We start from the raw sequence: 15,369 nt of genomic DNA, 5'->3' as shown, positions 1-15,369 counted from the left end.
TAACAACAAAATATAGTTCCCCAGATAATGTTTTGGCATTAAAAGTCTTTTCATGACATTAGATGTCTTAATTGCAGTTAACAGGCCTGGCACTGAGAACTACCTTTGCAACTGGAATCTTTGTCCTTCAAAATCTCTAACAGCAATTACAATCCTAAATGTAATTAGATCAAATGTTTAATGGTTTGGTTCTTTTGTGTCACTTCTCTTTTATGGAGTCATTCCTTTTTCCCCCTTTGTCTTTTTATATACTTGATTTGACACTTTAATTAAATATTTTACCTAGTTTTTTTTTGGCAGATGTGTGGGATTATAGCTATTTACTTTTGTCTTTAGATCAGCCAATTTAGTATAAATCAATGGTTGATGCTGAGACCCACTTGCTCAAAGATGATGCATAACTAAACTGAGGTATTTCTCAGTGTGATCCATGGATATGGACAATATTGCACCACAGCTAAAAACATCTGAGATATTCATACTTCATATTCTGTAATTGAGTGTGCAGTTAACAATTTAAAGAAAATCAGAATTATTTTTCTGTACTTTTTTTCCATTTTATTATAACACTCTTTGTGGAGGATTTATGGTATGGTACTTAATGTGACAGATCATCCCTAACCAAGTCATGGTCTCTATTGGAACCCGCAGCTTGTGGCTTTTGTTGTTTTTGATCCACAGAGACTTGATCTGTTTGTTGATTATTTAGGGAAATATACAAAAACTGTTTTGGAATTTTTGCACTAACTTTTTATTTCCATAATAATAGCATTTTAAAAATGTGCAACAATTTTATTCGAAGGATGACAATCCATGTCGTGATCAATCTGCCCATGATCCACTGCCGGTGGAGCTGTTTATCGATCAACTGATTGTGAGCAGAAATGATGATGGAAGATTTTGCATTGGAGGTGAGGAAATGTTTAATTTTTAGATAGGACAAGATCTAAGACCAGTTTGAAATTCATTTTGTGATTTGATTTACATAAACATTTTTTAAATTACAAAAACCTGTTGATAATCATAGCTCAGAGGTAACATTCTTTTAAATATCGATATTGTAATTGCTATTGTATCTCTTACAGATAATAATTAAACTACTGTCTCCTAAGCTTAAGACAATAAATAGGTTGTGATTATTTCTCAACATTATTTGACATTTGCTTTTTGCTGATGGAAAGTGTTTAAAATGTTTTTAATAAATTTAGAGCTCTCACCCTACATGAGGGTAACATGAGAATCATAGTTTTGGAAATGTAGTTCATCAAAAATTATATCGAGAAATATTTAACTGCACTTATACAGCCACAGTAATCAATAAAGCAGAAAGCTGGAAACACTCACTTAGGGTTACGTTTGCCTTGATTGTTCTTTTCGGACGCACCAATGTGCTCTCAAGCCTCTTAAATACCTTTTGAAATATTGTCACTGTTATAATAATAATAATAATGATAATAAAATTTATTTATGGGCGCCTTTCAAGAGTCTCAAGGACACCTTACAAAAATTTAGCAGGTAGAGGAAAAACATGTAAGGGGAATGAAATAAATAGTAGAGACATGACTAGTACACAAAGTAAAGACAGAATACAATTCAAAACACAATATGAGGCAATTAATGCACAGATGAAAAGGGAGGGGATCGTGGGGCTAAGGATAGGCAGAGGTGAAGAAATGGGTCTTGAGGCGGGACTGGAAGATGGTGAGGGACACGGAATTGCGGATCAGTTGGGGGAGGGAGTTCCAGAGCCTGGGAGCTGCCCTGGAGAAGGCTCTGTCCCCAAAACTGCGGAGGTTGGACTTGTGGATGGAGAGGAGACCGGCTGATGTGGATCTGAGGGTCCGTGAGGGTTGGTAAGGGGAGAGGAGGTCAGTGAGATATGGGGGGGGCCAGATGGTGGAGGACTCTGTAGGTGAGGATCAGGATTTTGTAGGTGATCCGGTGGGAGATGGGAAGCCAGTGAAGTTGTTTGAGGACTGGAGTGATGTGATGCCAGGATTTGGTGTGGGTGATGAGTCGGGCGGCTGCGTTCTGGACCAGTTGGAGTCGGTTGATGTAGGTGGAGCTGATGCCAAGGAGAAGTGAGTTGCAATAGTCCAGTCGGGAGGAGATGAAGGCATGGATGAGTCTTTCAGCAGCGGGAGGTGTGAGAGAGGGTCTGATTTTGGCGATGTTGCGGAGATGAAAGAAGGAGGTTTTAATGACATGGCGGATGTGAGGCTCAAGGGAGAGGGTGGAATCAAAGATCACGCCAAGTTTGCGGGCCTGGGGAGATGGGGAGACAGTGGTGCCGTCGATGGTGAGAGTGGGGTTATTGATTTTGCTGAGTGTGGCTTTGGAGCCTATGAGGAGGAATTCTGTCTTATCGCCGTTGAGTTTGAGGAAGTTATGTTGCATCCAGGTTTTTATAGCTGACAAACAGGAGTCGATATGGGAGAGGAGGGGGGGGGGGGGGGGGATTTGGTGCCGAGGTAGATCTGGGTGTCATCGGCGTAACAGTGGAAGTCCAGGTTGAAGTGGCGGAGTATCTGACCAAGGGGGAGGATGTGGATGATGAAGAGGAGGGGGGCCGAGTACGGAGCCTTGGGGAACGCCTTGAGTGACTGTGGCTGTAGCAGAGGTGTGGTTGTGGAGAGAGATGAAGTGGGATCTGTTGGAAAGGTAGGAACGGAGCCTGCTGAGTGCAGAACCTTCAATGCCGAGGTCTTTGAGTCTGGTGAGCAGGATGTTATGGTTCACTTTATCGAAGGCTGCGCTCAGGTCGAGGAGGATGAGGATGTTGAGGGAACCAGTGTCAGCAGAGGTGAGGAGGTCGTTGAGGACTTTGAGGAGAGCAGTTTCTGTGCTATGGAGGGGGCAAAAGCCAGATTGGAGGGGTTCAAGTAGGTTATACGCAAGGAGGTGGGAATGAAGTTGCGACGCAACGATACGCTCCAGGGTTTTTGAAAGAAAGGGGAGGTTTGAGATTGGGCGGTAGTTAATGAGAGAGGAGAGATCAAGACCAGGTTTCTTTAAGATTGGTGTGACAGCAGCAGTTTTGAAAGCGGAGGGGACAATTCCTTGGGACAATAAGCAGTTGAAGAGATTAGTGAGGTAGGGGCAGAGCACGGGGAGGCAGGACTTCAGCAGGGGAGTGGGGAGAGGGTCGAGGGAGCAGGTAGTGGGTTTGGAAGAGCTGATGAGTTTGGAGATTTCAATAATGATAGAAATATAACAGTCAGTCTGAATTTAATGATGTTGGTTTAGTTTAGAGATACAATATGGAAACAAGCCCTTCGGCCCACCGAGTCTGCATCAGCGAATACTAGTTCTATCCTGCACTCAAGGGACAATTTACAGAAGCTAATTAACCTACAAACCTTCATGTCTTTAGAATGTGGGAGGAGACCCGAGCATTCCAGAGAAAAAAACACAAGGTCGCAGGGTGAATGTACATACGTACAAGCAGCACCCGGTCGAGATTGAACCCGGATCTCTGGTGCCGTAAGGCAGCAGCTCTACCGCTGTGCCTCCGTGCTGCCCTAAATGAATATTGACAAATGAATATTGGTCTGAACACCAGGGATAATGCCCATATAATTTCTTAAAAACCAATTTGTTTTTATTTTAACGTTCTTCTAAGAAAGTGGGTGGAACCTTTGGTTCCTATCTCACACAATCTGGCAGTGCAGCACTTCATTCTGCAATGGAATGTCAGTTTAGATTATTGGCGCTGTGTTTCTGAGATGAGCTTTGCATTATTTGAAAAAGACACAAATACTGGACAAACTCAATGGGTCAGGCAGCATCACTGGAGAACATTTCGGGTTGACCTGAAATGTCACCTTTGCATTTAGACCAGGGATGTTGCCTGACCTGCTGAGTTACTCGAACACTGTGTCTATTTGTTTTGTAAACCAGCATCTGCAGTTTCTTATTTCTACTACTTGTAATACTTAATTTTGTTTGTAAAGTTTTCATATAAATAGTAAACCTTTTCATCCCACTAAGATGCAACAAAGAATTACTTTTTTTAATCTTAAGAAGTATCACCAAAAGTATTGTAAAATATCTGATCTCGGGAGATAAACTGACTTTCTTTTACATTTCATTTTCCTTTTATGGCATTCTCAAGGAGAAACATTTCTCCAAATATTAAATAGACTGGTTCTTGCACATTTTCCAGACCTTTCCCGTCTTTCAAGCCTATATAACGTCTGGCTGAAGCTGCTGTTCTCGCTAATTATTTTGCATTGCTTTTCTTAAATTAGTCAATGAATATTATATTAAAAGCTAACTTGCCATAAGAACAAAATTGTTTTCACTTGCAAGTCTATGCAAGTCTGGTGTCCAGCTGGATCACTGACTTGCACTTTTGCTAAAAAGCTTTGATTGCATCAGCCTGTACTTTAGCATGTCAGGCCCTACCATTGTTGAGGATGGATGTCTCAGCAGCCTTGTACATCCATTAACTGTTCAAACAACAAATGGGTTTAGAAAAAGGTTAACTGTAATTTGAAATGATGAATGGATATTCTGATAATATTCTATGAAATATATTGTATAAACACAGAATAGAGCATTGCATGTCCCTTTCGTAAATTTGCCATTGCCACAATCCTGAAGATTTGCACAAAGTTATCCTCCGATTGGTGAGCAATTTCTTCCTTGACAATGGTCTTAAAAACTGCACTCTATCCAGGTGACAATTCAGCCTAAGAATTAATGTATGTACTTTGCTTCTTGTGTCTGCATTAATTCCAATGTTGACATCATTCCCAGCTATCCCCAGACGTTAAACACAGGCGATGAATTAAATTAAAGTCTGGCATCAGTATAGAAGTGTGGTAGTTGTGCAAGTTAATTTGTCTGGGACATTATTGATTTGGCCTTCTTAGAGCTGAAGATAATGCATTGTTTGCCAACAGACTGGCAATATTTCCATGTCCAGAGGAATTCATTCTCTTGTTTGTCCGATGTGGAGCAGAACATATTGTAACAAAACAATTTTTTTCCTTTATTTATGTTGAATATAGCTTTCATTGTTCAAAATATTTGTAAGATTTTGTATTAATCTCTCATTAGTACTAATCATACTAAACATAGCCTATTCACATAAAGATTTATCTTAAAATAACCATGAGCACTGGAATACACAATTCTTGACATCAATCCAAGTCATAGCATCCTCTCACTTTATCACGATGACCTACAAACCTGCTTGTGTGCTGAATGCAACATTTGAACATTTTACACAAAGCACTGCCTGAAAAATAATTTATCATTTTAAGCAAAAAAAAAAATCTACATTAGGTTATGTTAAGATTTTTGAGTTGAGCCCTTCAATCTCCATTTCTCCATATACTTAAGGGCCTGTCCCACTAAGGCGACTCTTTAGGCGACTGCCAGGGACTAGTTTTAATGGAATTCACCTACGACACTTGGCTACAACCTACGACAGCAAAAATTGTCACCACTGTTGCCGAAAATTGTTCAACATGTTGAAAAATTTGCAGCAGTTGCCTGTAATCGCCCAAACAATCGCCTGAGACAGGCCCTTTAGTTGAGGTTTTAATGATGGTTTGAATATTTGTTGTACGTCCAATGTCCAAAACCTTAAATCTGTAATAATTAATAATGCTTGTCATTGATGATCAATAGATGAATGTAATAGCTGTTCAATATTTCATTAGATTGAAAGGTGAATAATCTGTCCAAGATTTGTATTTTTCATATAGCTCTGAATGCACATTATACAATTGAATCACCAATCCTCGAACAGATTAATTTCTTAATAGTGTTTTAATGAATTGTTCACTTTTTTGTTTACATTTGTTTCTTTTATCCAGGTGCCCAGTTTTCTAGTCAAAAGCTACCAAATAGTGAAATTACAAAACAAACAGTATTATCATGCTTAAAATGTGATGAATCAAAGGAAGTCCGATGTGTGTCACAATCTACTCAAACAGTTCCAAAAGATCAAACTGCAACTGGGCAATCAGATGTTGGAGTCAACAATTCGGCCGTTGGGTGTTCAGTTAACACAGAAAAGGTAAGCACTAATAAGAAGCACAATTGAAACAATTTTCTCCACGCCAAAATCAGTTCATAATTAATTTGTAAAATCTGGTAGTAAAATGTAATGTATATAATAATAATAATGCGTTGCAGTTACAGTGCCCTCCATAATGTTTGGGACAAAGACCCATCATTTATTTATTTGCCTCTGTACTCCACAATTTGAGATTTGTAATAGAAAAAATCACATGGTTAAATGCACATTGTCAGATTATATTGAAGAATATTTTTATACATTATGGTTTCACCATGTAGAAATTACAACTATGTTTATACATAGTCCCCCCATTTCAGGGCACCATAATGTTTGTGACACATGGTTTCACAGGTGTTTGTAATTGCTCAGGTGTGTTTAATTGCCTCCTTAATGCAGGTATACGAGAGCTCTCAGCACCTAGTCTTTCCTCCACAAGTCAAAAAAAAAGAATCTGTAGTTCCATATTTTTTGATGTAGAGAAGGCTTACGATATGTTGTGGAGAGAAGGTCTTCTAATAAAGCTGCATTTAATGGGAGTAGGAGGAAATATTTTTAACTGGATAATGGATTTTCTCAACGGTAGAAGTATCCAAGTTAAAATAGGGTCAGACATCTCTAGTAAATGTGTAGTCGAGAATGGAACTCCCCAGGGAAGTGCGATAAGCCCGATCCTATTCTCAATCATGATCAATAATATATTTGCAAACATTCAACCAGAGATGGGGTGATCGCTCTTTGCAGATGATGGCAGCCTATGGAGAAGGGGGAGGAATATAGATTTTATCGTGGAAAAAGTACAGCAAGGGATAGCCCAGGTGGAAGAGTGGGGAGGGAAATGGGGTTTTAAATTTTCTATAGAGAAGATGTCACAATGATTTTCACAAGGAAAAAAATTAAAGAGGATGTCCAGTTAAAACTATACGGCAACAATTTGGAAAGAGTAAAAGATTTCCGTTTCCTGGGGGTTCATTTTGACTCCAGATTAACATGGAGGGTCCACATTACAAAAATAATTGAAAAATGCAAAAAAGCCATCAATGTAATGAGATGCTTGGCAGGTTTAGAGTGGGGAGCAGATGTATTATCTCTTAAACGTATTTATGTATCACTGATCAGATCCAGACTAGAGTATGGCAGTATAGCTTATGGGTCAGCATCTAAGTCAGTGTTGTCCGAGTTGGACAAAGTCCAAGCGGAAGCTCTAAGAATCTGTATAGGAGGTGTGCGGACGTCACCTGTATGTGCACTACAAGTGGAAACTGGGGAGATGCCATTGAGACTGCGCCGCAGACAACTAATGGCTAATTACTGGCTAAGCCTTAAGGGTCATGGAGAGAACCACCCAACAAAACAGGTAGTACAGGAATGCTGGGAGAGAGGGGTGGCTCAGTCTGGAAGCTCCGGCTGGATTGGAGGAGTTGTGGCAAGGGACATGGGAGTAGAGGACAAAGAGTTCTGCCCTGCAGTATTGTGGCCATCTGTGCCAATATGGTTACTGAACATCCCAAAAGTTGATCTGGAGATATGGGAGGCAAAAAGGAGGAACAAAAATTCAGACCTAAAGACAGAATATCATAACCATATAGATAATAGATACAGGGAACACCTCTTAATTTTCACAGATGGATCAAAGGACCCAGTAGCTGAAACAACAGGGGCGGCTGTGGTAGTGTAGGGGATAAATGTTGAGCTTTACAAGAGAACAAATAACTATTTAACAGTATATACAGTGGAACTGTACGCTATTTTGATGGCAGTTTGGTGGATGGAACAGATGCAACCATGTAAAGTATTAATATGTAGCGACTCATTATCTGCAATCCAGAGTATTGGGTCTGGTGCATCCCATAGGCGGCCTGACTTAGTGTATGAAATCCTGCTACTATTAAGCCAAGTGACAAGGAGGGGCAGTGACGTGACTTTGTTGTGGGTCCCAGCACACATTGGTGTTCTAGGGAATGAATAGGTGGATAAATTAGCAAAGGAAGCTGTAAAAAAAAAGAAACATAGAGGTAAACTTACAACTATCCAAATCTGAAGGAAAACACATTGTGTGGAAGAAAATAAATCAGGAATGGCAACAATACTGGGAACAGGAGACAAAGGGGAGACACCTCTATTCGCTACAAAACAGAGTGGGCATTACAGCAAGAAGAGGGGGGAACAGGAGGGAACAGGTAGTATTAACAAGATTGAGGATAGGACACACCCACCTGAACAGCACATTAAAAATATTGGGAAAACACCCTACTGGGCTGTGTGAGGAATGCCATCAGCCAGAAACAGTTCAGCATGCTCTAGTTGCATGTAGGAGATATGAGACAGAAAGAGGACTGATGAAAATTGGATTGACAGAAATATCAGTAAAGAACATTCTAGAGTGTGGAGGGAAAGGAAAAGGAATAAAGTTGTTGTTTGATTTCTTGAGGGCCTCTGGGCTTATAAATAGGATATCATTTAAAGACATGAGTACTGTGGAATGAAGCCAGAAGGTGGCAGCAATGCAACATTACGGATGCCGGCTGCCGTAAAACTCCGAAGAAGAAGAAGTCTTTCCTCCAGTCTTTGCATCACCTTTGGAAACTTTTATTGCTGTTTATCAACATGAGGACCAAAGTTGTGCCAATGAAAGTGAAATAAGCCATTATGAGACTGAGAAACAAGTAATAAAACTGTTGGAGACATCAGCCAAACCTTAGGCTTACCAAAAACAACTGGTTGGAACATCATTAAGAAGAAAGAGAGCACTGGTGAGGTTACTAATCTCAAAGGGACTGGCAGGCCAAGGAAGACCTCCACAGCTGACGACAGAAGAATTCTCGCTATAATAAAGAAAAATCCCCAAACATCTGCCCGACGGATCAGAAACGCTCTTCAGGTGTGGATTTGTCAATGACCTTTGTCCGCGGAAGACTTCATGAACGGAAATACAGAGGCTACACTGCAAGATGCAAACTACTGGTTAGCCGCAAAAATAGGATGGCCAGGTTACAGTTTGCCAAGAAGTACAGTTCTGGAAAAAGGTCTTGTGGACAGGTGAGACGAAGATTAACTTGTATCAGAGTGATGGCAAGAGTAAAGTATGGAGGAGAGAAGGAACTGCCCAAGATCCAAAGCACACCACCTCTTCTGTGAAACACAGTGGTGGGGGTGTTATGGCTTGGGCATGCATGGCTGCTGAAGGAACTGGCTCACTTATCTTCACTGATGATACAACTGCTGATGGTAGTAGCATAATGAATTCTGAAGTGTATAGACACATCCTATCTGCTCAAGTTCAAACAAATGCCTCAAAACTCATTGGCCGGCAGTTCATTCTACAGCAAGATAAAGATCCCAAGGCTAGTACTAAAGCACCAAAGGAGTTTTTCAAAGCTAAAATGTGGTCAATTCTTGAGTGGCCAAGTCAATCACGCGATTTGAACCCAATTGAGCATGCCTTTTATATGCTGAGGAGAAAACTGGAGGGGACTAGCCCCCAAAACAAGCATAAGCTAAATATGGCTGCAATACAGGCCTGGCAGAACTATGGTCTATGTGTAAACACTGCTGTAATTTCTACATGGTGAAACCAAAATGTATAAAAATGGCCTTTATTAAAATCTGTCAATGTGCACTTTAATTACATGTAAAAAAAAATTCTATTACAAATCTCCAATTATGGAGTACAGAGGCAAATAAATAAATGATGAGTCTTTGTCCCAAACATTATGGAGGGCACCGTATATAGTGCTGGGAAAAGTGATTCACATCAGGACTATCAAATAAAACTCAGTTCATATAAGGAGATGATATGGCAGAGCTCATATTCAAGTTTTTTTAATGCATTTTAACAGGAGAGAGAAGGAAGAGTATAGGAGAAGGTAGTGGGAGGAAACTCCAAAACCTGAATTAGCCCAGCTGAAAATGTGACCACCAGAAAAGATGGTGACAATACAAGTGAAAGACACAGGTAGAGTTGGAGATGTTCAGCTATCCCTGAGGGTTTCTGCTTGAAAGTGGAACCAAAGGACGCAAAACAAATGTTAGCAATGCTGCCATTTGTAACGGTGAAGCAGACATTTTGGCTATAAGGTTGCAACATTATTACACTGAAGAAGGCTTTACTTAGTCTAATTTAATCAACCAATCCAGATGTTTTCTTTTAGAATCTTAAAATCAGTTGTCTTCAAGTACATGGAATTCTATTGAATTTGATTTCATATTTTCAGATGGAGAATTCCAGACTTTTACAATTCCTGTGGATGAAATATTCTCCTCTGGTTCTTTTGTTTTAAATCTGTGACTCTTTGACTATGTGGCCAAAATTTCTCCCTGCTAGCTCATTATTTTGGAAACTATTTATCTTTCCTTAACCTCTAATGCTCTCCCCATCCAAATGAAGTTGTATTTCTATTTTAGTCCTGATATACACTCAGGTCTTGTCAACTAAGCCCAGAATTTAACACTGCACTTATGGCATAATCGAACCAATAATTTGTAAAGATTTAGCACCACTCTCACATTTTGTATCAATGAGCCGATTTACAAAAAACTTATCCCCAATGCTTTCCTAACTGCATTTTAAACTGTCTTGTAAAATATTTATGAATATAACTAATATGCCTCTGTTCTTGCAACCATTTCATACGAGTACCAATTAGATTAAACTGAACTGCTATGTTGGCCCTTCAAGAGTGCAATACCTCAACCAAAGTTGTGTCATCCTGCTCTGCCTTTATCTTCCTTACTATCCAATTCATTACCAAATGTGTGGTATTTTTAAACACTGTTCTTTGTACCCAGATAAACTGAAATCAGTTTATATTCCTTTGGCACCATGGTTCAAACTTTCCATTTGGAAACGTTCACAAAGATCTCTTCCTTGTGTGTACTTAAGAGTACAATTATATCCAGCAGAAAACCCAAGATACTGAAGTTCCTCCACCAATACTATATTTGCATAGCACTACCAATTGATGGAATAATAATCACCTCTCAGGCCAACATCTCCAGCACAGAGGGTATGAACCATACTCGGCCAGCTCCAATGGAAGGGTTACAGCATTTGCATGCCTGACACCCAGACTGCTGAAATGGCACTCACCTGTCATAGGAAGAGATTACAAGCCCAAGGAACCAATTCTTAAGGATAGTCATAATGTCTTAAAACAATAAAATAACATTGCCTCTGACTCCTGAGAATCCTGGGCTTGTGCCTAATCAAAATGAGAGACATTTTCAAAATTATTAGGAGCATAAAAAGGGTAGATAGTAGAAACCTTTTCACCTCACCAAAGGTATCTAAATCTAGAGGGCGGGGCTAGATTTGATTTATGAGGTTTCAAGGTGTTCCAGGAAAGAACATTTTAATCCAGAATGTGATTGGAATCTGGGATGTACTCCCTAGGTGGGTGGTGACGACAGGCAAAACATTTAATTTGTACCGTAGCAAGCGCCTGAACTGCCAGTTGTAAAAGGCTGTGAATTAATTGCTCTGACTGAACAGGAAGATAATCTTTACAATATTGCAGCCTTTGGCATCACTCCCATATTAGAGACAGATTGCAAATATGCGATCAGAGCTTCTGTAATGTTCAGGAACTTGGAATACATTCCATCTAGATCAGGTGACCTTGTTACCAAGCCACCAATGTTGACAATTAATTATGTAATTAGTTAAACATAGAAACATAGAAATTAGGTGCAGGAGTAGGCCATTCAGCCCTTCGAGCCTGCACCGCCATTCAATATGATCATGGCTGACCATCCAACTCAGTATCCCGTACCTGCCTTCTCTTCATACCCTCTGACCCCCTTAGCCACAAGGGCCACATCTAACTCACTCTTAAATATAGCCAATGAACTGGCCTCAACTACCCTCTGTGGCAGAGAGTTCCAGAGATTCACCACTCTCCGTGTGAAAAAAGTTTTTCTCATCTCTGTTTTAAAGGATTTCCCCCTTATCCTTAAGCTGTGACCCCTTGTCCTGGACTTCCCCAACATCGGGAACAATCTTCCTGCATCTAGCCTGTCCAACCCCTTGAGAATTTTGTAAGTCTTTCATAATCTATTTTTCCTTTCCTAATTAAGCCCTTTGTCCTCCTCTGCTGGTCTCTGAATATTTATAACTTGTTTCACATTAGTTGTGGGTGTGAATACAACTTTGAGGCATCTTCTATAGAACCCAATCTACCCACAAACCCACTTGGCTTTGGGATGTGGGAGAAAAATGGTGCCACTGGAGGAGACCTACGCAGAAACCCACAGCACCCAAAGTCGGGATAGAACCAAGGACTCTGGTGCTGTGAAACAGCTCTCTCTACAAGCTGTGCCACCAAGCTGTCCTGATTAGTAAATTTGTGAATGACAAGAAAACATATGGGTAGTGAGGAAGATTATCTACGTGTGCAGCAGGATATAGATGGTTGGATAGATGGACGGTATATTGACAAATGGAATTTAATTCAGATGTGTGAGTTGAAAGATTTTAGGAATTCAAGTAAGGGCAGGACATATACAGAAAATAGGAAAGAGTGTTGGAACTTAGAGGGGATTTTATGGATTCGTTTATTTAAAAAGAGTGGTTGATATTTCGAGCATGCTGCCAGAGATCATGGTGCAATCATAAATTACTATGTTTAAGATGCATTTAAACATTTGTTCGATAGACAAGGCATAGAAGGAATACTGTCCTTGGGTGGAAAAATGTGATTAGTGTAAATTACCAAAAAAGATTAGCATGCATACAGTGGGCCAGAGGGCGTAATTCTGAACTGCATAACTGAGTCTATGCCCAAATAATACTCAATCTTTTCCCATTAACAGATACCAATTGATCTCTGTACAGGCAATCTTTTCTAGTTCTTTACATACCTTTACTGTATATTCCCAAGATCAGAATCTTATTCATTGCACTGCCACTATGTTGGACTTTTTTGCTCAGTGTGATTAGTCCACATTGTGTACCATCCTACGAACATATCGGTATTACAAATTGAAGTTTGATACTGTTTACCTGCCAAAATAAAACCTGGCGAACAATTTTATTGCATTTCTGAACAGCACGTTAAATAAAACTTGCTTGGGATATTTAGTGTCAAATTCGAGTGGTCACTTTAATTAACCATAATGTCTCCAAAGTAAGCACATTGATACACCACTTATTAGATAAGTATTTATCTAGTTAGGTGAGTGACTGACTGCTTTTAAATTCCAGTGATCTATAATTATAAAGGTTCACACTGAATCTTGAAAATACTCTTTCTCAGAGGGTATGCCATACATAAATCACTAGACTACTTTCATGTGCCCTCTATTACGTAAGCCCTTGGAATGTTAGTTAATCATTGTGCACATTGGCCATCAGAAATATATTGACACAGAAGAGAGAAATTGAGTAAAGGGAGAATTTAGATACTGAAGAGTAACTAATGGGCCTGTCCCACTTAGGTGATTTTTCAAGCGACTGCCAGTGAATGTCAAGTCATAGCAGGCTGCTAAAAAACCGGCGACTCGAACGGTGACTGTCAGAGTGGAACACACATACACACATCGCTTCCTTCACCAGCCAGTTGTGCAGGAGGGGCACAGGGCAAGTGGGAGGAGCGCTGTCTGAGTGAAATTCACACGGTGCAAAGCCAATGTGATACAGACACACTACGATGAACAGGAAGGTTGGCGCTGTAATTAAGACGGTGAAAGCACGGTGTATGTGAAGGGTCACTTAAGTCCTTTAAAAGAGGGGAGAGAGGGGGAAGAAGGGGGAGACGGGATGGGGTTAAAGGAGTGGAGACAACTTTTAAGAAGCCGGTGATACACGACTGTGAAGCTCGTAAGACATTAACATTACCGGTCGGTTATTCTTAGTTCTGAAAACTACTGTTTACGTTTTTTTTTCCCCAATGAGCCAATGAAATTCACCGGTCAGCAACGGCGACAACCTACGACCTCCTGGCGACTCACTACAACTGCACCTTCGTCACGAGAATTCTCACTACTCTCCATGACGCCAAAATTCTGGTCGCTGCCAATTTTTCAACATGTTCCAAATAATACTCAATCTTTTCCCATTAACAGATATCAATTGATCTCTGTACAGGCAATCTTTTCTACATATCTTCACTGTATATTCCCAAGATCATATATTATTCATTGAAAAATTAGTGGCGACCAGAATGCCGTTACGACTTGTTGCGAGTGAGGGCACAACTCACGAACATGAAGGCGATTTCCCGGCAACCACCCATGTGGCGAACGCATAGTCTCCTGTAGTCGCTTAAAAAGTCGCTTAAGTGGGACAGGCCCATTAGTGTTCAAGCAAAAAAAATTGTATTATCTTTTTGTTCCCTTTTTTTGTAGTTACTTTTGGAAGAAAATGAATGTCTAAAACAGGAACTAGCCAAAACTAAATTGGCTCTTGCTGAGGCCCACATGGAAAAAGACGACTTGCTGCAACAAATCAGGAGGGTTAACTGACCTCCAGTCACAGCCAGTCATTGCTCTTTGAAGACAGCAGTGAAGCAGGAGTTTCTTGAAGCTGGGGCACAGCTATCGCAAACTGTTGATTGGTTTAAAAATAATTAACTTTAGAGTCTTCTTGCTGAGCATTGAACAAACCTTATTAGGAGAAGCCTAATTTGTCCGCTGCAGACAAACTTTTAAATGTGAAAAAGAACTACAGGTCTGTTTGATCTCATTCAAACAAATAAATATAACTATAACATTGTTGGGCTGCATAGGTTTTGCACCATGTGTTAATGGTGTTGATATTCACTACAATCTAGAATCAGCGCTGTCATTAAAAGGGATATGAAATGAAGTTTGAAATAAAATATTGTGGGTAAGTAATTTCTTTCATACAATTGACCTGAGTTTTATTAAACCATCATGAATTGGTTCTGTAAAATAAATTCCAGAGGAGAAGAGTCTGAATTTGCACTGTAATTAATTAACATTAATTAACACCTCTGCACATCGACGGAGCTGATGTGGAAAGGGTCAGCAGCATGAAGTTCCTAGGACTACACCTGTCTGATGACCTGACGTCCACGGCCAACACCACAGCTCTGGTCAAGAGAGCCCAGCAGCGACTTCACCCCCTCCGAAGACTACGGAAAGCAGGCCTCCCCACCACACACCTACGGACTTTTTACAGGGGGACTGTTGAGAGCACACTGACATACGGCATCACTTCCTGGTTCGGGAGCTGCAAGGCGTACGAACGTCACCAACTGGACAGGATAGTGAAGACCGCAAGCAGGATTATTGGTGCTCCACTCCCCTTCCTGCTGGACATATACAAGAAGAGATGCATCAACAGAGCCATCTCCATCATCAAAGACCCTTACCACCCA

At 40.4% G+C, this 15,369-nt stretch overlaps 1 protein-coding gene across 2 annotated transcripts in view; it reads left to right on the top strand.

Annotated features, from left to right (window-relative positions):
- Window positions 1-14,969, top strand: part of LOC129707733 (bridge-like lipid transfer protein family member 3B) — an 80,771-nt gene extending 65,802 nt beyond the window's left edge. For both annotated transcript variants that reach the window (XM_055652977.1, XM_055652978.1), the window contains 3 exons: window positions 803-911; window positions 5,829-6,031; window positions 14,375-14,969. In XM_055652977.1, coding sequence (XP_055508952.1) covers window positions 803-911; window positions 5,829-6,031; window positions 14,375-14,491 — 429 coding nt within the window. In that variant the 3' untranslated portion in view covers window positions 14,492-14,969. The remainder of the gene's footprint in view (window positions 1-802; window positions 912-5,828; window positions 6,032-14,374) is intronic.
- Window positions 14,970-15,369: the final 400 nt, after the last annotated feature.

The sequence above is a fragment of the Leucoraja erinacea genome, chromosome 22 (genome assembly GCF_028641065.1).
Source record: "Leucoraja erinacea ecotype New England chromosome 22, Leri_hhj_1, whole genome shotgun sequence".
NCBI lineage: Eukaryota > Metazoa > Chordata > Chondrichthyes > Rajiformes > Rajidae > Leucoraja > Leucoraja erinaceus.
Note: the sequence above shows the minus strand (reverse complement) of the source record. Positions and strands in the feature narration are given on the sequence as shown.